Source organism: Salvelinus namaycush, chromosome 15 (assembly GCF_016432855.1).
Source record: "Salvelinus namaycush isolate Seneca chromosome 15, SaNama_1.0, whole genome shotgun sequence".
NCBI lineage: Eukaryota > Metazoa > Chordata > Actinopteri > Salmoniformes > Salmonidae > Salvelinus > Salvelinus namaycush.
Window position 1 is genome coordinate 26,998,124 of NC_052321.1, and position 23,930 is coordinate 27,022,053.

General features: G+C 41.4%; 1 protein-coding gene and 1 pseudogene across 1 annotated transcript; one reads left to right on the forward strand and one right to left on the reverse strand.

The window, feature by feature from the left end:
• Nucleotides 1-229: 229 nt before the first annotated feature.
• Nucleotides 230-3,835, reverse strand: LOC120060024 (b(0,+)-type amino acid transporter 1-like). The gene is made up of 6 exons (XM_039009091.1): nucleotides 3,137-3,835; nucleotides 1,414-1,547; nucleotides 1,196-1,325; nucleotides 967-1,091; nucleotides 789-876; nucleotides 230-638 (listed from the first exon to the last, which is right to left on the reverse strand). Exons 1-6 carry the CDS (start codon nucleotides 3,833-3,835, stop codon nucleotides 408-410), a joined length of 1,407 nt encoding a protein of 468 aa, XP_038865019.1. The 3' UTR covers nucleotides 230-407.
• Nucleotides 3,836-17,698: 13,863 nt separating this feature from the next.
• On the forward strand, nucleotides 17,699-22,888 carry LOC120060025 (annotated as a pseudogene).
• Nucleotides 22,889-23,930: the final 1,042 nt, after the last annotated feature.

Sequence of the window (23,930 nt, forward strand, 5' to 3'; positions counted from 1 at the left end):
GTGTGCAAAGCTCTTAGAGACTTACCCAGTAAGACTCACAGCTGTAGTTGTTGCCAAAAGTGATTCTAACTCAGGGGTGTGAACACTTATGTAAATTAGATATTTCTGTATTCCATTTTCAATACATTTGCAAACATTTCTAAAAACATGTTTTCACTTCGTCGTTATTGGGTATTGTGTGTAGATGGGTGAGAAAAATAATATTTTATCAATTTTGAATTCAGGCTGTAACACAACAAAATGTGGAATAAGTCAAGGGGTATGAATACTTTCTGAAGGCACTGTACATACTATTGAAAAGTCATTCACAATTTGGTTATGGTGGTGCCAATCTGAGACAAACTTTTTTTTGTCAATATTTACTCAGCAGACCATATTATCCTCAGACATATATTCTGTAAAATAAATCATAGATTTTTGTCTGCTGGGGCCACCTCTAGGAAGAGCTGCAGGAACACAGTGACTTTCTCCAACAGTCCAGGGCACAGTTTGAAGTGGATGAAGGGCACATAAAACAAAACACCACTAAAGATAAACAAGGTGACATAGAGGTACTCTATCGCAGGGTTGTCAATGATAGGTGCCAGCACAAGGAGAATTGCTGCGATGATGACCAAGATGGGGATTACAATGGGAACCTGGTTGAACAAACAAAAACAATGGTACAAGAGGTGTGGGCAGCAGATGGGACCATTTGGGTAATTAAATTGTTAAAAACCAATGTCTTGTTCAAATAGACTCAGACCTTTATAAATAAAAGTAGAAATTAGATATCCTATGAGACTCACCCTATATGGCCTGGGAAGTTCAGGTTTCTTGATCTTGAGGTAGAGGAGCCCAGACAGAGTGATTGCATAGAAGAACCAGGCAGTGAAACTGGCAATATCAATGGAGAGTGATGTAAGATAAATAAAGCAATAACAAAAAGTTTATGTATTGAGCAATTTTAAAGTCAGCATAAACTACCTGAAGAAGTTGACAATGCTCTGAAAGTCACCAGGGATGAGAACCAAGAGTGAGATAGCCGTGGTGAAGATCAGGGCCGGAGAGGGGGTCAGTCGATTCACATGGGCCATGGACAGAATATCAGGCTGGGGTAGGAAAAAAACACAAATGTTGACATAAAAAAACTACCACTTACATCAGAAAAAAAAGGTTTTGTTAAAATTGTCTGTCTCTTGAATGTGTTTCTCACCATGTGTCCCTCTCTTGCAGCCACAAAGCACACCCGGCCACCACTAAAGAATGTTCCATTCAGGGAGCCGAAAGCAGACAAAGCGGCTGCGATAGACATCACCCATCCCCAGCTCCCAAGCACCTTATTCCTGTTGATGACAACAAGGTAATTTGTCAGCTCACCACAAATGTAAAGAAATGAGAGAGAGGTGTGTGGATGGAGTCAAGCTCTCTCACCCCCAGGTGACAGCCACTGCATTCGACGACATCAGTTCTCTTGGCGTCATGGCAGCCAGGTAGCTCACATTGACTAGTAGATACAGTATGGTTACCATGGGGATGGCAATTATAACTGCCCTGGGCAGATTTACCTGAGAGGGTGCAAGGTGGAGAAAGATAGTTTAAGTCCTTAGGATCATGTAAGGAAATACATTACTTATTACAGTGCATTCTTACCTCAGGTCTTTTCAACTCTTCTGTCACATAGTTCAAGTTGTACCAGCCAGCGAAGGACCAGAGGCCTTGGTAAAAAGCCATCCCTATGGAGCTCAAACCCAAGTTTGTACCATCAAAACCATTTTGTTGTACAGCAACATTGCCCTGTGCAATTATCACTATCCCTCCAATTACTATAACCATCAATGCAAATAGCTTAGCCACCAAGAAGACCACCTGAATTCTCATGGCTAAACGTACATTCAAAATGTTTGCCATGGCTACAACCATGATGGCTGCAACAGCAGCACACTTCACTATTAGCTGAGGAGGAGAACAGTCTTGGTAGAAAGGTGCCACAGCATATTCTGCAAAACTGAGGGATATTGCTGCAATGCTCGCTGGTTTCACCACTAGTAGGAAGGTGAAGGCCACAAAGAAGGCAGGAAACTGTCCATAGATTCGAAGAATGTAGATAAAATCCCCTCCTGATTCTTTAATAATGGTTCCTAGCTCAGCATATGAGAGTGCCCCCAGCATGACTACAAGGCCAGACAATGCCCAAATTATCAGGCTTGCCCCTGGACTTCCAATGTAGGACAGCACAAACTGAGGGGACATGAATATTCCCGATCCAATCATGGTTCCTGCTACCAATGACACAGCACTGACTAAACCCAACTCGCGCTTCAGTTGAATCCTCTCTGTTTCTGCCATGGCCAGACCCCAAATGTATTCAAACAACAGGAGAAACTGTTGTCAACGATAGGTCCTCTCTTCTTTTAGTCAAGAACAATTATGACAAAGACCTGGCTAATCTTTGATGCTGAGTGTAAAGTCCTTAGTTAATATTAACTTCTCAGGTTGAATAAAGTATGTCGTTGTGTCATCTTTGTTTATAGCTCCAAAATGGTTCCCATAAAGATTACACCCCCCCCCCCCCCCCCAGGAGAGTGAGAAAAGGGGATGCTATGTCATCATACAGTTAGACTATTCCTTTACATGTTTATGGATGGCGTAGAAATTCCTTCTCTTTCCTTGACGGTTAGAAAAATCAAGGCCAAGGTTGACCTCTCTCACCATTGTTATATGTGTTGGTGCTAAAGCCACCTGAAATTTCTGTCAGAAGCCATGTGAATATAGAGATTACAGCTGAGTGTAGACTTGCCCCCTAGCTGATGATGTTGGTCTGCAGACATACTATATGTTACACTGTCTTTCCATCTGGATCAGTCTATCAAATGCAATCTAGATAAGGGCACACAGTATCGCTGTCTGTGGGATTGTTCAAATATCAAAGCATTTTGTCAGGATGCGATAAAGTATACTTTTTGTCAGATATTGGTGCAGTTGATTTTCCTGCATATTCTATACTCAGTATTTTTGGTTTGTTTCATGTGCCCTGTAACCTCAGTAGTACAACAAATGAAATGGTCTATTTTTCCTACTCCAGGTAAAACATACAATTGTAGCACTCTAGAAAAATCCAGACAAAACAATATCAAAATGTTTAATTGTTCCTTACCTCAGGCCGTTTTAGTTCTTCTGTGACATAATTCAAAGTGTTCCAGCCATCATAGGACCACAGGCCCTGATAAAGAGAAATCCCAATGGAACTGATTTCCACATTGGTCCCTTTAAAGGAATCCTCAAAGTTGTCAGTGTTCCCCTTGAAAAGCAGCACCACACCTCCAATAATTATCACTCCCAAGGCCACCAGCTTGATCACCATGGAAAATACCTGGATGAACATAGCCAGACGTACATTCATACTGTTCACAATTGCTAACACCAAAATCCCTGCTGCAGCCACACACTTGACCACCAGCTCTGGAGGGGTACAGTCATGGTAGAAAGGAGCCACTGCATATTCAGCAAAGCTCAGTGCTATCCCTGTTGCACTGGCAGGTCTCATCACAATGACGAAGCTAAAGACAAACATGAAGGCAACTACTTGGCCAAATATCCGCAGAATATATATGTACTCTGCCCCAGATTCAGAAATGACAGTGCCCAGTTCAGCATAGCAGAGGGAACCCAACGTGGCCAGCAGACCACAGGCTGCCCAGATCACCAGGCTGGCTCCTGGGCTTCCTATGTTGACCAGCACAGACTGAGGGGACATAAAAATTCCAGATCCCATCATGGTCCCGGCAATGAATGAGATAGCACCAATAAGTCCCACTTCACGCTTCAAGCTGAGTTTCTGTGTTTTAGCTGCCATCCTGAGACTTGGTAGTAGATCTATTCTCAACAGATATGTTTTACCAACAACAAGGTCCAAACTGGGGAGAGGCATAAATGTTTTGTCCGTATCGGACAAGGCACACCTACTATTACATCGGTTAACTATTACTAGACTGGCGCTGAGTTGAATCAGGGCTGTCGGCTTTAATCTACTAGGAAACTTTAATCTACTAAAGAAGAAAGAAACATACCAGGAATATATATACCCATATACTATAATTTCAAACATTCTGGAACAGTAGTAATACCTCAAATAGCTCAGAGGAAGGGTGGTTCACTAAAATGTATGATGTTTCACTTTGTCATCAATCGAGTTGGTCCTAAATCGTCAATAGGAATATCGCTTTTTATGTGTCAGGGACACAGTTAAAGTAGGGCATGTTATGCTTCCCTGTGCCTTGGAGTAAAGCATGCTGCATTATTGAAAATATAGTAGATACCAAAAAGATGCAGGCACAGCATACCTAAACCACTTGTAGTGTTCCTTTGAAATCACCCTGTATGAGATATAATGAAATTACAGTATGTACTTTAAATCAGTACTAACATAACTTAAATGTGCAGTTTCTGTAGGCTAATGTAAGTGTGACAGCTCTATAATGTGTGACAGTTCTGTTCTTTTTTTTTTAACCTCAGGATGTTTCAGCTCTTCTGTCACAATTTAAGTTGTTCCATCCATTGTAGGACCACAGCCCCGTATAGAAAACAATACCTATTGGATTGATGCCTGGTCCCTTTAAAATAATCCTCAAAGCTTTTGATGAGCAATACCACTCCTCCAATAATTGATTACTGACAGTGCCAGCACAGTGCCAACATGAAGAACACTTGCATTCCTAGGTTCCTGCCTTTCTAGGGAATGTTGCCTAGTCACCGTGCTTCTACATCTGCATTGCTTGCCTTTTGGGGTTTTAGGCTGGGTTTCATTATAAGCACTTTGTGACATCTGCTGTATAATGGGCTTTATAAATACATTTGATTTTATTTGATATTCAACAAAACTCAGTGAGATCCCTGCCCCACTGGGAAGCCTCACAAATATGATTGAGCTGAAAATTAACATGAAGGAAATGTGCCCTTACCAGTCATTTGTTACCATAGACCAACAAGATATCTGTAGAGAAAAGCTTTAACTTCTGTGTCCAAGTATTTTATAACCACATTTCAGTGTCAATGGATTGTTACAGATTAGATAGGGACTGTTTTTTTCTTTTTTTCTTTTGCACCAATGTCTGCACCAATGACTACTTTGTGTGTGTGTGTGTGTGTGTGTGTGTGTGTGTGTGTGTGTGTGTGTGTGTGTGTGTGTGTGTGTGTGTGTGTGTGTGTGTGTGTGTGTGTGTGTGTGTGTGTGTGTGTGTGTGTGATTGACCACCTGATTATCTGGTACACCCATTGCACATGATTAACCGTTTTTACAAATTGTTTCAATATTATATACTGTACTACTCAAATGAGTTATGTCACCCAATATCATCAACTAGATTCAGCCATGGGCCCAAACAGATATATAAAAAAAAAATAATCAAACCATGCTTACATTGGTAAAAAACTACTTCTCTCTGTTTTGCGTTGGAATACTTTGGAACAGATTTCCAAAATAAAATAACTTGGAGCTGATTTTCTGGTGTTTTTAGTTTTTATGTCCAAACTTGGGGGGGGGGTATATAAAATCACCCACGGGCCAAATCCGGCTTGTGGGCTGCAAGTTGGGGAACCCTGCCCTAGATGTAATGAAGGGAATATCATTATACTGTGTTCAGGACTGAAAAGCTGTTAGACAGGAGAGGCTATATGGACATGCCTGGTGCCCAAATTGATGATGCTTGTTGCGCAGCAACAGTCGAGTGGAGACAAATGGATTCGGTTCGGTTCAGTTCAGTTCAGTCAGTCGCCCTGACGAGCCCTTCCCAGATATCTAGTTTGCCTTAGTTTTTTTACGCTGCTCTCAGATGCAGAGTATCCCACGTTTTGTGAGCATGGAGAGGCCAGAGACAATCAGACTAGTAAATTGGGCTAAGGAACAGAAGTTGGGTATTGGAGAAAAGACATCGGTGCATGTTCTGCAAACAATATTGTGCGGATCAAGGCGCGGCATGAGCGTAGTGAAAGGATAGACGTGGTTATGGACAGCAAGGAAGAAGGAGAAGAGCCAAATGCAGAGGGAAGATGTGTGTTGAGGAAGAATGGCGCCAAGTACAAACCGTACCCGTACCCAGTCTTGAAGGAGTTCCCACATATGCTGAGCACTTGTTGGCTGCTTTTCCTTCACTCTGTGGTCCAACTCATCCCAAACCATCTCAATTGGGTTGAGGTCAGGTGATTGTGGAGGCCAGGTCATCTGATGCAGCACTCCATTACTATCCTTGGTCAAATAGCCCTTACACAGATAGTCCAACTAAGCGCAAACCAGATGGGATGGGGTATCGCTGCAGAATGCTGTGGTAGCCATGCTGGTTAAGTGTGCCTTGAATTCTAAATAAATCACAGACAGTGTCACCAGCAAAGCACCCCCACAACATGACACCTTCTCCTACATGCTTCACGGTAGGAACCACACATCCGTTCACCTACTCTGCATCTCACAAAGACACGGCGCTTGGAACCAAAAATCTCAAATTTGGACTCATCAGACCAAAGGACAGATTTCCACTGGTCTAATGTCTGTTGCTCGTGTTTCTTGGCCCATGCAAGACTCTTCTTCTTATTGGTGTCCCTTAGTAGTGGTTTCTTTGCAGCAATTCAACCATGAATGCCTGATACACACAGTCTCCTCTGAACAGTTGATGTTGAGATGTGTCTTTTACTTGAACTCTGTGAAGCATTTATTTGGGCTCCAATTTCTGAGGCTGATAGTTCTAATGAACTTATCCTCTGCAGCAGAGGGAACTCTGGGTCTTCCTTTCCTGTGGCAGTCCTCATGAGAGCCAATTTCATTATAGCGCTTGATGGTTTTTTACGACTGCACTTGAGGAAACTTTCAAAGTTCTTGAAATTTTCCGAATTGACTGACCTTCATGTCTTAACGTAATGATGGACTGTTGTTTCTCTTTGCTTATTTGAGCTGTTCTTGCCATAATATGGACTTGGTCATTTCTGAAATAGGGCTATCTTCTGTATACCACCCCTACCTTGAATCGGGCCAGAAGCTAGTATGGGTATTCGAACACAGCTAATGAGTATACAAAACATTAAGAACACATCAAATCAAATTGTATTTGTCACATGCACCGAATACAACAGGTGTAGTAGACCTTACAGTGAAATGCTTACTTACAAGCCTTTAACCAACAATGAAGTTTTAAGAAAATACCTAAAAATAAGAATAACAAATAATTAAAGAGCAGCAGTAAAATAACAATAGCGGGGCTATATACAGGGGGTACCAGTACAGAGTCAATGTGCGGGGGCACCGGTGTCGAGGTAATTGAGGTAATATGTACATACATGTAGGTAGAGTTATTAAAGTGACTATGCATAGATAACAACAGAGAGTAGCAGCAGCGTACAAGAGGGGAGGGGGCAATGCAAATAGTCTGGGTAGCCATCTGATTAGATATTCAGGAGTCTTTTGGCTTGGGGGTAGAAGCTGTTTAGAAGCCTCTTAGACTTGGTGCTCCGGTACCGCTTGCCGTGCGGTAGCAGAGAAAACAGTCTATGATTAGGGTGGCTGGAGTCTTTGACAATTTTTAGGGCCTCCCTCTGACACCGCTTGGTATTGAGGTCCTGGATGGCAGGAAGCTTGGCCCCAGTGATGTACTGGGCCGTACGCACTACCCTCTGTAGTGCCTTGCGGTCGGAGGCTGAGCAGTTGCCATACCAGGCAGTGATGCAACCAGTCAGGATTCTCTCGATGGTGCAGCTGTAAAGCCTTTTGAGGATCTGAGGACCCATGCCAAATCTTTTCAGTCTCCTGAGGGGGAATAGGTTTTGTCGTGCCCTCTTCACGACTGTCTTGGTGTGCTTGGATCATGATAGTTTGTTGGTGTTGTGGACGCCAAGGAACTTGAAGCTCTCAACCTGCTCTGCTACAGCACCGTCGATGAGAATGGAGGCGTGCTCAGTCCCCCTTTTCCTGTCGTCCACAATCATCTCATTTGTCTTGATCACGTTGAGGGAGAGGTTGTTGTCCTTCCACCACACGGTCAGGTCTGTGACCTCGTCCCTATTGGCTGCTCTTTCAATGAGATAGACTATCCAGGTGAAAGCTATTATCCCTCATTGATGTTAAATCTACTACAATCAGTGTAGATGAAGGGGAGGAGACAGGTTAAAGAAGGATTTTTAAGCCTTGAGACAATTAAGACATGGATTGTGTATGTGTACCATTCAGAGGGTGAATGGGCAAGACAAAAATGTAAGTGTCTTTGAACGGGGTATGGTAGTAGGTGCCAAGTGCATTGGTTTGTGTCAAGAAATGCAATGCTGCTGGATTTTTCCAAGCTCAATAGTTTCCAGTGTGTTTCAAGAATGGTTCACCATCCAAAGGACATCCAGCCAACTTGACACAACTGCATTGGTGTCAACATGGGTCAGCATCCCTGTGGAACGCATTCGACACCTTGTACAGTATAGTCCATGTCCTGATGAATTGAGGCTGTTCTGAGGGCAAAAAAGGGTGTGCAACTGAATATTAAATATCAAATTCAAACATGATTAAGAGTGTTGGGAAATGTCACACTCTTCGCAAGATGTTCAATGTATGGTTTCCAGATTTTATCCAACTTGTTTTTTTTTTGCTGAATTCTTTTTCAACACAAAATCTAATGGAATGTAACTACAAAGTTCAGCCCTCCAGTTCGTTATTGACAGTTAGTATGATGCTTTCCATCAGCAATTAGACCTAAGTTACAAAACTATCAATGTATATATTTCCCAACTGACGTATTTGTGGAGATTAATGTATATAAATTCCTAGACACAATGATGTGATTGCACAGACATAATCCCAAAGTGATGTCGGTTTGTCACAGGACCACAGCATAATAATAGGGTTCCTTAAAACAAATTGCATCTGCAACAGATATTACATTTCTGGGTGCATTACATGTATTCTGGCAGGAGTGTAGTATGTCCTATGGATTATCTTGAATTGCAATAATTTATGTGTAAGGTTGTAGGAGCAAATAGGAACATTTTCACATATCTGTGACAAATAGTTCTCATCAATTTCTTCTTTGAGATCTGTTTTCTGAGCTATCAGGTAGAAATGCATTTAACCCATATTATGGCAATCAACTTCTTTGGCGTTGCAGCTTCTTTCAGTATTTTTTTAATGCCTGATGCTTTAGGTCCATCCAGATTCTTTTGAAGCGATTGACTAATATTTCTTAGTTGTCCGAATTTAAAGAAATTGGTCTTGGATAACTCATATTTTTCTTGTAATTGATTGAATGAGAGAGCCATTATAATACATATGCTCAAAATTCATGATGCCACTTTGGAACCAGGACTTAAAGGTATTGCCATTAAATGCTGGAGCTAAGGTTGTGTTGTTCCAAATATGGGTGCCTGGTGATATTGGTTTCTTCCATTTCATGAATTTATGCACCTTTTCCCAAATATGAATTGAAAATCATTGGATTGTCAGTTTTGTCTTTAATGCCTTGGACCCAAAGTCGTGAATATATTTTAAATCATAGGGTATTACATGTATGGCTTCAATACTCCTCCAAGCACAAAGATAGTCTGCTGTCCATTGTTTAAATGAGCGCAGTTGTGCGGCCCAGTAACGCATTTTCATATGAGGTAGGTGTAAAACATTCAATTTGACTCTTGACGTCTTTCCATTCCAAATAAAGTTGGAGAGTTAGCCATTTATTTTCTTAAATAAATTGGATGGAATTGAAATGGGTAAAGCTTGGAATAAATACATCAACCTTGTTAATATATTCATTTTTATTAAGTTGGCCCTACCTAAGATAGAAATAGGGAGAGTTCTCCATCTCTGAACATTGGATTCAATCTTATCCAATACTGAACAAAAATATTAATGCAAAGCTCTAATCTGGATTTCACATGACTAGGCAGGGGCACAGCCATGGGTGGGCCTGGGAGGGCATAGGCCCACCCACTGGGGAACCAGGCCCAGCCAATCAAAAAGTGTTTTTCGCCAGAAAAATCGCTTTATTACAGACAGAAATACTTCTCAGTTTCATCAGTTTTCTGGGTGGTTGGTCTCAGACGATCCGGCAGGTGAAGAAGCCGGATGTGGAGGTCCTGGGCTGGCGTGGTCCGCGGTTGTGAGGCTGGTATGACGTTGGAGGCGGCTTATGGTAGAGAAATTAACATTAAATTCTCTGGCAACAGCTCTGGTGGACATTTCTGCAGTCAGCATGCCAATTGCACACTCCCTCAAAACTTGAGACATCTGTGGCATTGTCTTGTGTGACAAAACCGCACATTTTAGACTAGCCTTTTATTGTCCCCAGCACAAGGTGCACATGTGTAATGATCATGCTGTTGAATCAGCTTCTTGATATGCCACACCTGTCAGGTGGATGGATTATCTTGACAAAGGAGAAATGCTCACTAACAGGGATGTAAACAAATTTGTGCACAAAATTGGAGAGAAATAAGCTTTATGTTCGTATGGAACATTTCTGGAATCTTTTATTTCAGCTCATGAAACATGGGACCAACACTTTACATTTTGCAATTATATTTTTGTTCAGTAATATGTTGCATTTTTAAATGTTTGCTAAGATGATGTATGTATAAATTGTACATGCTGAAACAGTCATTAGTTTTGGGCTAGACTATGATCTGTAAATGTCTCCCCTTTTTAAAAAGTTTAGCACTCGTCAACCTCGGATGTGTATTAAGTATGCATGTAAAGTTTACTGAGTGCTGAAAACCTAAACGTATAAAACTAAATTGACCAGGAGAGATAGCCGTCAAACATAATTGAATGGCAAGAATCATCACAGATACCCTTGTAAGGTGTTGTGTAATATGTTTATTGTTGAATATGTAATATAGTGAAACAACATGTTTTATATATGCTTCAAATTACAGATGTAAGGGCATTGAAGTAGTAAACAATGGCATAAAAAGGCAAAAAGCAATAAAGAGAAAATACATTTACAATGGTTATCTCTATATTAGTATTACCTACATCAGCCCATTAAAACACCTAGGTAGAGCAGAGAGGACTTAGAGCATGTGGCTTTGCAATACACAGGAGTTTCATCTCAACACTGGGATGATTTTAACAATTAGACACCAAACATACCTCATGCCGCTAAGGTAGGGGGTTACCAGAAATAAATGAATAAAAACTCAAAACTAATGAAAGAGCAGACAGGGCCACAGCACTTCAGGAGCACACAGACAACAACAATATCCCTGGAATCAATATTTTCAACTTGCTCGGCTTGCTATTACAGCACCACCAATTTCTATTTATTGGGGCGGATAAAATTCCTATTGAGAAAGGTGGCTGGAAACTGCAGATGAATCGACCAAAGTCTGCCAAAAGCTCCAGCACTATGTTTGTTACAGTGAAAATCGGGAGATACCCCATTTGTTTGAGCTCCTCCGCAAAAACCTGTTACACAGTCTAGCCTTGCATAGTGTGCCACTGTCGTTGACTCCCTTGTGAAGAAGAAGAATATGAGCACCATGACAATGGGGAAGTAGAGGATGATCTGCCGCTTGGAGAAGAAGTAGTGCATGTCGTAGACCAACAGGTAGACTGTCACGAAGAGACTGGTCAGGAAGGAGTGCCACCACCAGTGAGTCCTGTACAAAACATCACACTCTTTGGGTTCAACTCAATACAATGTTTTGACACTGTAGTGAGGTCTAAGTGCTTGGATCGATGAGCAGAGATAAAATTAGTGCTGTTTTATTTTATTTAACCATGCAATTCAGTTAAGAACAAATTGTTATTTACAATGATGGCCTACCAAATGGCAAAAGGCCTCCTGCAGGGATGGGGGCTGGGATTCAAAAAATATATATATATAGGACAAAACACACATCAGGACAAGAGAGACAGCACAACACTACATAAAGAGAGACCTAAGACAACAACATAGCATGGCAGCAACATAACAAGGCAACAAGGTTGCAACACAACATGGCAGCAGCACAATATTGTAGCAGTAGAAAACATGGTACAAACATTATTGGGCACAGACAACAGCACACTTGGCAAGAAGGTAGAGACAACAATACATCAGTGAAGCAGCCACAACTGTCAGTAAGAGTGTCCATGATTGAGTCTTTGAATGAAGAGATGGACATAAAACTGTCCAGTTTTAGTGTTTTTTGCAGCTCGTTCCAGTCGCTATGAGAAATGAGAGAAACATTTGCATAATTTAGAATGTTTACATAAAACTAAAATAGATTTACTGTTGACACGAAGATTTCACACTTGGTAGCAAAACATAACGACATTGATAATCTGGCAAACTGGAAATGTTGGAAATCCGTTTTACTAATATTACACAATGCATTTACAGTACATGCAGAGAGCGAGAGCATAGTATTGAGAGAACCCCATCCATGTACAGTGCCTTTGGTAAGTATTCAGACCCCTTGACTTTTTCCACATTTTGTTAGGTTATAGCCTTATTCTAAAATTGATTAAAAAAAAAATTCCCCTTATCAATCGACATACAATACCCCATAATGACAAAGCAAAAGAGGTTTTTAGACATTTTGGCTAATTGATTAAAAATATAAAACAGAATATTACATTTACATAAGTATTCAGACCCTTTACTCAGTACTTTGTTGAAGCACCTTTGGCAGCAATTACAGCCTCGAGTCTTCTTGGGTATGACACTACAAGCTTGGCACACCTGTATTTGTGGAGTTTCTCCCATTCTTCTCTGCAGATCCTCTCAAGCTCTGTCAAGTTGGATGGGGAGCGTTGCTGCAAGGCTATTTTCAGGTCTCTCCAGAGATGTTTGATCGGGTTCAAGTCCATGCTCTGGCTGGGCCACTCAAGGACATTCAGAGACTTGTCTGAAAGCCACTCCTGTGTTGTCTTGGCTGTGTGCTTAGGGACGTTTTCCTGTTGGAAGGTGAACCTTCGCCCCACTCTGGAGCAGTTTTCATCAAGGATCTCTCTGTACTTTGCTCTGATCATCTTTGCCTCGATCAAGACTAGTCTCCCAGTCCCTTAAAAACACCCCCACAGCGTGATTTTGCCACCACCATGCTTCACCGTAGAGAGGTGCCAGGTTTTCTCCAGACGTGATGGTTGGCATTCAGGCCAAAGAGTTGAATCTTGGTTTCATCAGAGCCGAGAATCTTGTTTCTCATGATCTGAGAGTCTTTAGGTTCCTTTTGGCAAACTCCAAGCGGGCTGTCATGTGCTTTTTACTGAGGAGTGGCTTCCGTCTGGCCACTCTACCATAAATGCTTGATTGGTGGAGTGCTGCAGAGATGATTGTCCTTCTGGAAGGTTCTTCTATCTCCACAGAGGAACTCTGGAGATAGGAGAAATCTGATGTTAATCTGATATTATTACGTTAGCTAGCTAGTTGATGTTGTTCTAGCTAGCTCACCCAAAGCAGGCTTTTCTCCTCCTCGCTGGTCTGCAGACTACATGATCATGATGTTGTGGCTGTACTGTAACATTTAACGGACACTACAACAACAACTAGCTAGCCATATGAGACAGACATTTTCAGGAAAAGCAGCTCTGTAGCAAGCCAATAAAATGAATATCATTGCATTGGTTCGACATTGGCATTTAGCTAGCTCATCTCGCCTGGGTACTAATCTTCCCCTTCCCTTAGTCTTGATTCTGCATGGAGCCAGTGGCGATTTTAGCATGCACATCTTGGTGGGGAAAAATCCCCACCAAAATGTTGATGCATGCCAGCAAAGCCACTACGCAAAACAAAGCAACACTAATCAATACATGAATTGCACTATAACAGTGACAAACAGTGCCCACAAACTGTTAGGGCCTACATAAAGCTGTCCCAACAGCAGAGCTTTTTTTTCAGCAACATGGAGTGAAGCCTTACCACCACTACACCTGGCTATCAGCAGAGCCTTGTCTGGCAGTGACACAGTTTATTCAGCCTCATTTACTGCCTTTAAAAAAAACATAGCTGATATGGCTGACTTGCTTAAACAAATGTGGTTTCTACTGACAATTGAGATGTACAAAATATGGCATAAGTGGGCGATGAGCGGATAAGAGGCAATCCATAATTTAGATTAAGACATTAATGAGCGAGCTAAAACAGACCAAGTCAATTTAACTATTTGTTCAGCACCTTTGAAATGTACAGTGACAGAATTCAGAACATGGGCCGTACTTACAGTATTCTCCCAGTACACCAAGCCAGAACCGTAGGATAAATAAATGGGGCATATAAGCAGACAATGAAAGCTCTTACAATATTCAATGATTACATTTCTCTAAAACAGGCTATCGGCTACATGTGCACCACCAAGTCAGAACAGTAGGCTAAGTTATGAAGGGGAAAGGGACCAAATTATTATTATTATTATTATTATTATTATTATTATTTTTTTAGATAAAATAAAATAAAATAATAAAATAAAATAAAACAAATTATTAGGGTGAGGCATATGGGCTACTAACAGCTTACTACACAACATACAATTAGTATTACTTTCTTATCTACAGTATACATCTCCTTGGCATATTACATCATTTATGCAGCAGCATACAAGATATTTTGGACTCACCTTGTTGTGCTGTGCTCACTTGAACAGGAAGGTGGCGTGGTGGTCCTTCTTGTGGGCACATTTTGTCTTCAAACTTTGTAATCAAAGTCTGGCATTCTCTGAATTTATGGTGCTTTCAAGACAGCTGGGAACTCTGAAAAAGGTTGAATCATGACATCAGTGATCTTCAGGTCGTAGGTGTAGAAAGAGGTGCGGGTTCCCGACTTGGAATGCAGAGTTGGAAGACCGTTAAAAAAGTATTTTCCCAGTTAGTTAGCCACTGATTTCTTCCAAACCACTCATTGTTGAATTTGCGATTTCCAACTTGTTGTGTAATGTTTATGTCCAGTGGCCGATGAGCACTGATATGTTTTATGTATAATTTATCATCATATGACAAGGAATGAAAAGGATTTGAAGTAGATTGTCGACGTGATTCATGATGATGACTACTTGTCTAGCTTGTTTGCTAAGATTTTGGAAAGTATGATGTTGATATCAGTCCAATCAAAGCTACTGTAGATATAATGTGATTTGACATAACTTTATCTGTGGCCAATGAATTTCAAAACAACCACTCCTTTCGAAACCCTCAATTTTCCTGAGAGATGCACTGCACTGAGAGATGACATATCAGTAGGTGGCAAAATAGACCCTGAGTGACGACTGGTCTGAGATATGATGTCGCAGCTGGACCCCTCTCGAGTTCTAGACAGTTACAATTAATATTGCAACAATATAACATGGTGTCAGACTAACCACAAAAAAATAGATGATGGCTCTGTTACAACTACCATTCAGCTTGTGTCTACAAGAAAATCTTGCCGAAAACCGGAAGATTTGGTTACAATTTTAATTGTGGCGTTGCTGAAAAGGAGGAAAAGGTGCAATATGCTACGTTCTTACATGTTGCGGGAGAGGAAGCAATCAAGGTATGCAACATGTTTGAATTTGCTGAAGGCGTGAAAGACAAGATTGCCTAGAAACAGAAATTCAAAGACTATTGTGAACCCAGAAGGAACCTGTCTTACATTTGACACATGTTTTTCATGAGGGCTCAGGGGGCCATCAGAAAGTATTGATGCTTACGTCACTGACTTGAGGAACAAAGCAAAAGACTTGTATGTTCGGTCAACTGCATGAGTAAGACAGAGAATCGTTTGTGGCATAAAAGATGACCAAGTAAGAAGCAGGCTGTTGAGAGAAGCGTATCTCACATTGGCTAAAGCTATTGATGTGTGTAGTGCCAGTGAAATCACGTCCAGTCAGGTAAAAATGTACACAAGATAAAACCTGCAAAGAGGTTCAACAAGAACAGAGCAAAGGCAGCTCAAGATTAACAAAAGAAGAGTCACTTTGCCAAAATCTGCAAGTCACAGAGCCAACCAAGGAAAATGCAGGCAGTTGAGCAATTAGGACAGTGACAGTATGTTCCTAGGCACAGTTGAAGTTGAGATGACTGGAAAAATAAAATAAATCGAAGCTGTCACTGCAGATATGGACAATGTCAAAGAGAAATGGACTGAGAAACTGAGAATAAACAACAAAGATGTGCTATTCAAGCTTACACTGGTGCTCAGTGCAACGTAATATCTTCAAAGATCTTCAATTCACTTGGACTGAGAAAGAAATTGAAGAAGTCTACCTGCAAACTCATTACCTATTCTGCCTACCAGATGTCACCATTGGGTCATAAATCATTAACCTGTGTGTAGAAAGGACAGAGACACATGGTTGAGTTCCAGATTATTGAAAGAGATGCTCCAGCAATTCTCGGGCGAGTTACATGTCAAAAACTAGGCATTGTGAAGAGAATACATGATATCAAAGACAATGACATACTGAAAGACTTTGAGGATCTGGTGGCCATCTTGGCTAGATTCATGGGAATGCTACAGTATCTTGCCAAATTCATTCCCAACCTGTCTGAGGTTAGTGCACCACTCAGAAAGCTACCTGAGAGTGAGACTGAATGGCATTGGGAACAAAAACAGAAGAACAGTTTTGATAAACTCAAAAGACCGACAATAAACGTGCCAACACTGAAGTTCTTTGACATTAGTAAACCCCTACTACTGTGAGTAGATGCCAGTTCATGAAGTACTGTATAGGAGCAGTCACACTCCAAGATGGTAGACCTGTTGCATGTGGTTCTTGGTCACTCACAGACTGTCAAAGTAGATATGCTCAGATTGAGAAGGAACTACTTTCCATAGTCTACGGATGTGAGAAGTTCCATCAGTATGTTTATGGCAGAGAGGTACAAGTTGAGAGTGATCACAAGTCCCTCGAGAGCATTCAAGAAGCTGCTGCATCAAGCTCCTTCAAGGCTGCAGAGGATGTTGCTTCAAGCCAGGCAAAGAAATGCACATAGCAGACGCGTTAGGTAGAGCCTAACTCAACGTACAGAATGAAGATCTGCTGGGAGAGGAGTTGGAGGTAAACTGCATAATACCTCAGCTGCCAATCTCAGAGGATAGGCTACAAGTGTTCAGGAAAGCAACAGCAGAAGATCCCGAAATGCAACTGCTGAGAGAAACAACTACAGTATGAGCGGATAGACCAATGAAAAGAGTTCGGTTCCCAAATCAATCCATCCATAATGGACGTTCAAGGAGGAAATCAGCTCCACATCAGGACTGATGTTCAAAGCCGCAAAGCTCATTGTACCAAATCAACTGAGACAAGAAATGCTGAAAAGTTCACAAATCATATCTGGGAACAGTCAAGTGCAAACAAAGAGCAAGAGACATTATATGTTGGCCAGGTATGTCAACACAGATTGAGGACATTGTGTCTCAGTGCACTGTCTGTAACGCCAACAAGAACAGCAACCCGAGAGAGCTATTGATTCCACACACTCCACCAGAAAGACCATGAGCAAAGATCGGCACTGATCTGTTTCACTACCTCGGCTCAGAGTATCTTCTCTGTGTCGACCATTACTCCAAATATCCACTGATCACCAAACTGAGGGAAACTACGAGCAGAGGTGTCATCACAGCCATGAAGTCTACATTCACCAGGCAGGGCATAGCATATGTTGTTGTTTCCCGAAAATGGTCCACAGTATGAAAGCACCGAGTTCAGATGCTTTGCTGAAAGCTTGGAGTTCAAGCACATAAATTCCAATCCAGGACACGCTCAGTCAAATGGACAATCGGAGAGGACTGTGCAAATGGTCAAGAACCTACTCAAGAAGGCGCAAAGTAGCAACTGTGACACCTACATAGCTCTGCTGGAGTACCACAACACACTACTAGAGGGCATAGGGTTATCACCAGCACAACTACTAATGGGACTACGGCTGAAGTCCAAGTTGCCAACCTCTACCACCCTACTGACTCCTGAAGGTAACATTCAAATCCAAGACAAGCTGAAGAACAGACAGCTTAAACAGAAAAGCTACTACGACAGACAAACGAGACAACTACCAGACATACACGCAGGAGAAAACGTCAGGATCTAGAGAGGAGATATGTGGCAACCAGCTGCCGTGCTGAACAGACAAGAGCAGCCAATGTAATTTGTTGTTTGTATGCCGGATGGACAAATATACAGGAGAAACAGAAAGCATCGACTAAAAACAGGCGAACAAGCGTTTTTACAAACGGAGTCAGAGAGAGACATTAGTGCTGACTCTGGGATCACAAACACTCACGTGGATGATGATGATCAGTCAGCATCTAACAAGATCATAAACCAGCCTGACACACCTCAGAGAGCCACAATCGTGTCAGACAACTAGGTAGAGAGATCAAAGTTCCACTAAAAGACACACAGCACAGACTTACACGTATACAGTTTATGTTCATGTATTGTGTATGCTTAAATATTCCTCATTCCTGATTCCTCATTGCTAGCTGGGGAGCCAGGCCCAGGCCCAGCCAATCAAAATTAGTTTTTCCCCACAAAAGAGCTTTATTACAGACAGAAATACTCCTCAGTTTTATCAGCTGTCCAGGTGACTGGTCTCAGACGATCCCACAGGTGAAGAAGCCGGATGTGGAGGTCTTGGGTTGGCAGTTTACACGTGGTCTGCAGTTGTGTGGCCGATTGAACCTACTGCCAAATTCTCTAAAATTACTTTGGTAGAGAAATTAACATTCAATTCTCTAAGAACAACTCTGGGGAACATTCATGCAGTCAGCATGCCAATTGCATTCTTCCTCAAAACTTGAGACATTGGTGTCATTGTGTTGTGTGACAAAACTGCACAATTTAGACTGGCCTTTTATTGTCCCCAACACAAGGTGCACCTGTGTAATGATCATGCTGTTTAATCAGCTTCTTGATATGCCACACTTGTCAGGTGGATGGATTATCTTGGCAAAGGAGAAATACTCACTAACAGGGATGCAAACAAATTTGTGCCCAAAATGTGAGAAAAATAAGCATTTTGTGCATATGGAACATTTCTGGGATCTTTTATTTCAGCTCATGAAACATGGGACCAAAACTTTACATGTTGCATTTATATTTTTGTTCAGTACAGTTGCAATCTTGAAAATCTTATTGAATTGATTCACATATCAACTTACCTGTTCGCAAGTGTTGTTGTATTTATTCACACCACATTATGCACTTGCATTGATTCTCAAATATTTTTTGCAACTACAGTGTCTTGCAAAAGTATTCATCCCCCTCGCCTTTTTTCCTATTTTGTTGCATTACAACCTGTCATTTAAATAGATTTTTATTCGGATTTCATGTAATATGTAAATAGTAAATAGTCCAAATTGGTGAATTGAAATGAAAAAAATTAAAATGTAAAAGTGGTGCTTTAATATGTATTCACTCCCTTTGCTATAAAGCCCCTAAATAAGATCTGGTGCAACCAATTACCTTCAGAAATCACATAATTAGTTAAATAAAGTCCACCTGTGTGCAATCTAAGTGTCACATGATCTGTCACATGATCTCAGTATATATACACCTGTTCTGAAAAGAGTCGGCAACACCATTAAGCAAGGGGCACCACCAAGCAAGCGGCACCATGAAGACCAAGGAGCTCTCCAAACAGGTCAGAGACAAAGTTGTGGAGAAGTACAGATTAGGGTTGGGTTATAAAAAAAATATCAGAAACTTTTAACATCCCACACCTCACCATTAAATCCATTAATAAAAAATTGAAAGAATATGGCACCACAACAAAGCTGCAAAGAGAGGGCCACCTACCAAAATTCACAGACCAGGCAAGGAAGGCATTAATCAGAGAGGCAACAAAGAGACCAAAGATAACCCTGAAGGAGCTGCAAAGCTCCACAGCGGAGATTGGATTATCTGTCCATCCACTTTATGCCATACACTCCAAATAGCTGGGCTTCATGGGAAGAGTGGCCAGAAAAAAAGCCATTGCTTAAAGAAAAAAACAAGCAAACACGTTTGGTGTTTGCCAAAAGGCTTGTGGGAGACTACCCAAACATATAGAATAAGGTACTTTGGTCAGATGAGACTAAAATTGACCATTTTGGCAATGAAGGAAAATGCTATGTCTGGCGAACACCCCGAGAACACCATCCCCACAGTGAAGCATGGTGGTGGCAGCATCATGCTGTGGGGATGTTTTTCCTCAGCAGGGACTGGGAAACTGGTCAGAATTGAAGGAATGATGGATGGCGCTAAATACAGGGAAATTCTCGAGGGAAACCTGTTTCAGTCTTCCAGAGATTTGACACTGGGACCGAGGTTCACCTTCCAGCAGGACAATGACTCTAAGCATACTGCTAAAGCAGCACTCAAGTGGTTTAAGGGGAAACATTTAAATGCTTTGGAATAGCCTAGTCAAAGCCCAGACTTAAATCCAATTGAAAATCTGTGGTATGACTTAAAGATTGCTGTACACCAGTGGAACCCATCCAACTTGAAGGAGCTGGAGCAGTTTTGCCTTGAATGGGCAAAAATCCCAGTGGCTAGATGTGCCAAGCTTATAGAGATGTACCCCAAGAGACTTGCCGCTGTAATTGCTGCAAAAGGTGTCTCTACAAAGTATTGATATTGACTTTTGGGGGGGGGGGGGGGGGGGGGGGTGAATAGTTATGCACGCTCAAGTTCTGTTTCTTTGTCTTATTTCTTGTTTGTTTCGCAAATAAAAAATATTTTGCATCTTCAAAGTGGCAGGCATGTTGTGTAAATCAAATGATACAACCCCCCCCAAAAAATCTATTTTAATTCCAGGTTATAAGGCAACAAAATAGGAAAAATGCCAAGGGGGTGAATACTTTCGCAAGCCACTGGACAAAACTCAGAATTTTGTATTTTATTAGGATCCCCATTAGCTGTTGCAAAAGCAGCAGCTACTCCTCGTGGGGTCCACACAAAACATGACATAATACAGAACATTAATAGACAAGAACAGCTCAAGGACATAACTACAGTACATACATTTAAGTATTCAATGTATTTTTTACATGTGCAAATCATACTTTACTTGCTTGTATAATTAATTAATTATTCTACCTCCATACATTTGTAACAACCTACCTAACCATTCTGAAACTTCTACTCGATCAAACAAGCCCCACTTAGTATATATATATATATACTATGACATTTTCTGGCACAGTCAACTTAGTGTATGTAAACTTCTGACCCACTGGAATTGTGATACAGTGAATTATAAGTGAAACTATCTGTTTGTAAACAATTGTTGGAAAATGTACTTGTGTCATGCGCAAAGTAGATGTCCTAACTGACTTGCCAAAACTATAGTTTGTTAACAAGAAATGTGTGGAGTTGAAAAACGAGTTTTAATGACTCCAACCTAAGTGTATGTAAACTTCCGACTTTAACTGTATATAATAATATATAATAACATTTGTGGGCAGAACTGAAAAAGCCTGTGCGAGCAAGGAGGCCTACAAACCTGACTCTGTTACACCAGCTCTGTCAGGAGGAATGGGCCAGAAATCACCCAAATTATTGTGGGAAGCTTGTGGAAAGCTACCCGAAACGTTTCAACCAAGTTAAACAATTTTACCAAATACTAATTGAGTGTATGTAAACTTCTGACCCACTGGGAATGTGATGAAAGAAATAAAAGCTGAAATAAATCATTCTTTCTGCTATTATTCTGACATTTCAAATTCTTAAAATAAAGTGGTGATATTAACTGACCTAAAACAGGGAATCTTTACTAGGATTAAATGTCAGGAATTGTGAAAAACTGAGTTTAAATGTATTTGGCTAAGGTGTATGTAAACTTCCGACTTCAACTGTATGTATATTATATATATATCCTCACTTCGTGGGCTTATTTTGATGTACAGATTTTAGGCGGAGTAAACCTCTCGCTTCACTTTTTCCTCTCTGCGTTAATGTACCGGATGTTTATACAGAATCAACAGAAACAGCTGAGAGAACAACAACAAAGCGATAATGAACAAAAACAGACTTGAGGGAATAAAATAATTAACATGGAAAAGGACATATTAGCTACAACTAGCTAAAGCCCAAATAATCGAAAAGACTTTGAGTATTAAGACTGGGTTGTGTTTACGGTACGACGTCATGGTTTTCGACTTTCTCAAACGTTAAATGCCATCGACGTCATTTGCTCGATATGGCATTACTGAGTTTGACAAGAAGGCCATGAAAGAGTGAGTGAGTGTGTGTGGTTAGGGCCAGTATGGCAGTTGTCATTGATCTGAGTGTAACGTTAGAGGTGTAATTTAAATTCTCCATCTTATCTTTCAGAGATCAGCATTAACCCACTCCTTCCCTCTGGTCCTGCAGGTGAGTGTGGGGGCACACGACTCCTTGCCTGCGCCAAATGTGACACCATCCTGACCAACAGCTCGGAACTCACCTCCACCCGCTTCACCAGAGCCACTGGCTGAGTCTTCCTCTTTAACAAGGCACGCCGCCATGACACCAGCCTGCTACTACTGCCAGAGACATGTTTTCATGTTGGTATTTCCACCCCTGGAGTGAAATAGTCCAATGAAAACACCTTTTATGCTCAACACTCAAACTAATAACTTTGATGGCAGGCTCACTATGTTTAGCAAGTGCACTCACATAATTTACACAGAAGTTACACTACACGTGACCCCTAGAAAACCCACTTCCGCAATAGGCAGAAGTAACACACCTAGCAAACACATGTTTATTACCATGTTATGACTGTGTAATAACCTAGCATTATTATTCATTATCTTTTAGATGGTGAACTTGCAGTACAGCCAGGTACAGGATCGCGTGATGCTGACGGGCAGACATATGGTGCGAGACATCAGCTGTAAGAACTGCAACAGCAAGCTGGGCTGGATCTATGAGTTTGCCTCAGAGGACAGCCAGCGCTACAAGGAGGGCACTGGTCAGGGAGAGCGAGGGCTTCGAAGAGCATGTCCCCTCTGACAACTCCTGAGCTGATGCTCGAAATACTCGCTCACGCCCTTGCCCTAACCCTGTTCCCCCACACTCCACAGCCTCAAACTCAGCATCCCAGGCCATATCGTCTTGGCTCCACCCTCACCTTTGACCTACAGGTAGCTATGACTTTTTGACCTCTCCTGATTGGTTGGATCTCTTGATGCTGTATTGGCATCTTCTAAACCCCTCCTCCAAAGACCACCTCCTGTCACCTAGAGACATTGATAGGGGCCCGCTTTCACATAGCTATGGACTCTATGCACACTCACAGACAGGATTTTGAACACAACTACAAACACTGCAAGACACACACACTCATATTTACATACGAGACGCTCACATTCATGATTAATAGGGCCGGGACGATACAAGTATCTCACGAAAATATGTGCTTTAGCTTGGGAAATAAATCAATGTGACTCTGGATGACAACATAATGTTTGTTTCCACAATTAAGGCTGTTTTCCTAAAGAAGTGAAATTTGCTTCGTGTTTTTTCCCCTTGCCACCATCCTAACGAGTATCGCAATACTGGTATCGTACCGGTCCTAATGATAAGTAGTAGATATGTTCACTCACTCTGGATATGTTGTCAACTTTATAGCTAGAGTCTCTATAACTTCCTCCCAGTGCTGTGTGTACTGTGTTTATCCTCGATCTCTACCATTCTGGATGCTTGTCACCATGCACATCCCCACAAGTCCCTCTGTGTGAGTGAGGAATGCAAGCAGCCTGTTGCGTCTTTGTACATGTGGAGCTGAGCAGGGCAGTAACATGCCCAAAGACTGTTGGCCTGCTGGGCTGGCCTTTACATGAACTGTTGCTCTTCCTCCCAAACTCTGATGATTCCAGCCAATTGGAATGAAGGGAGCGGTGTTTTCAGTCACACTGTATGCTCTGTTTCCAACCCCTGCCCAGGACAATATGCAATAGATTGATTTGACACAATATCAAATCATTATTTCATGTTATAATTTTACTAATGGTTATCATTGTATTTTTATTCTTAGTAATTATTATTCAGATGTTTTTCTTGAT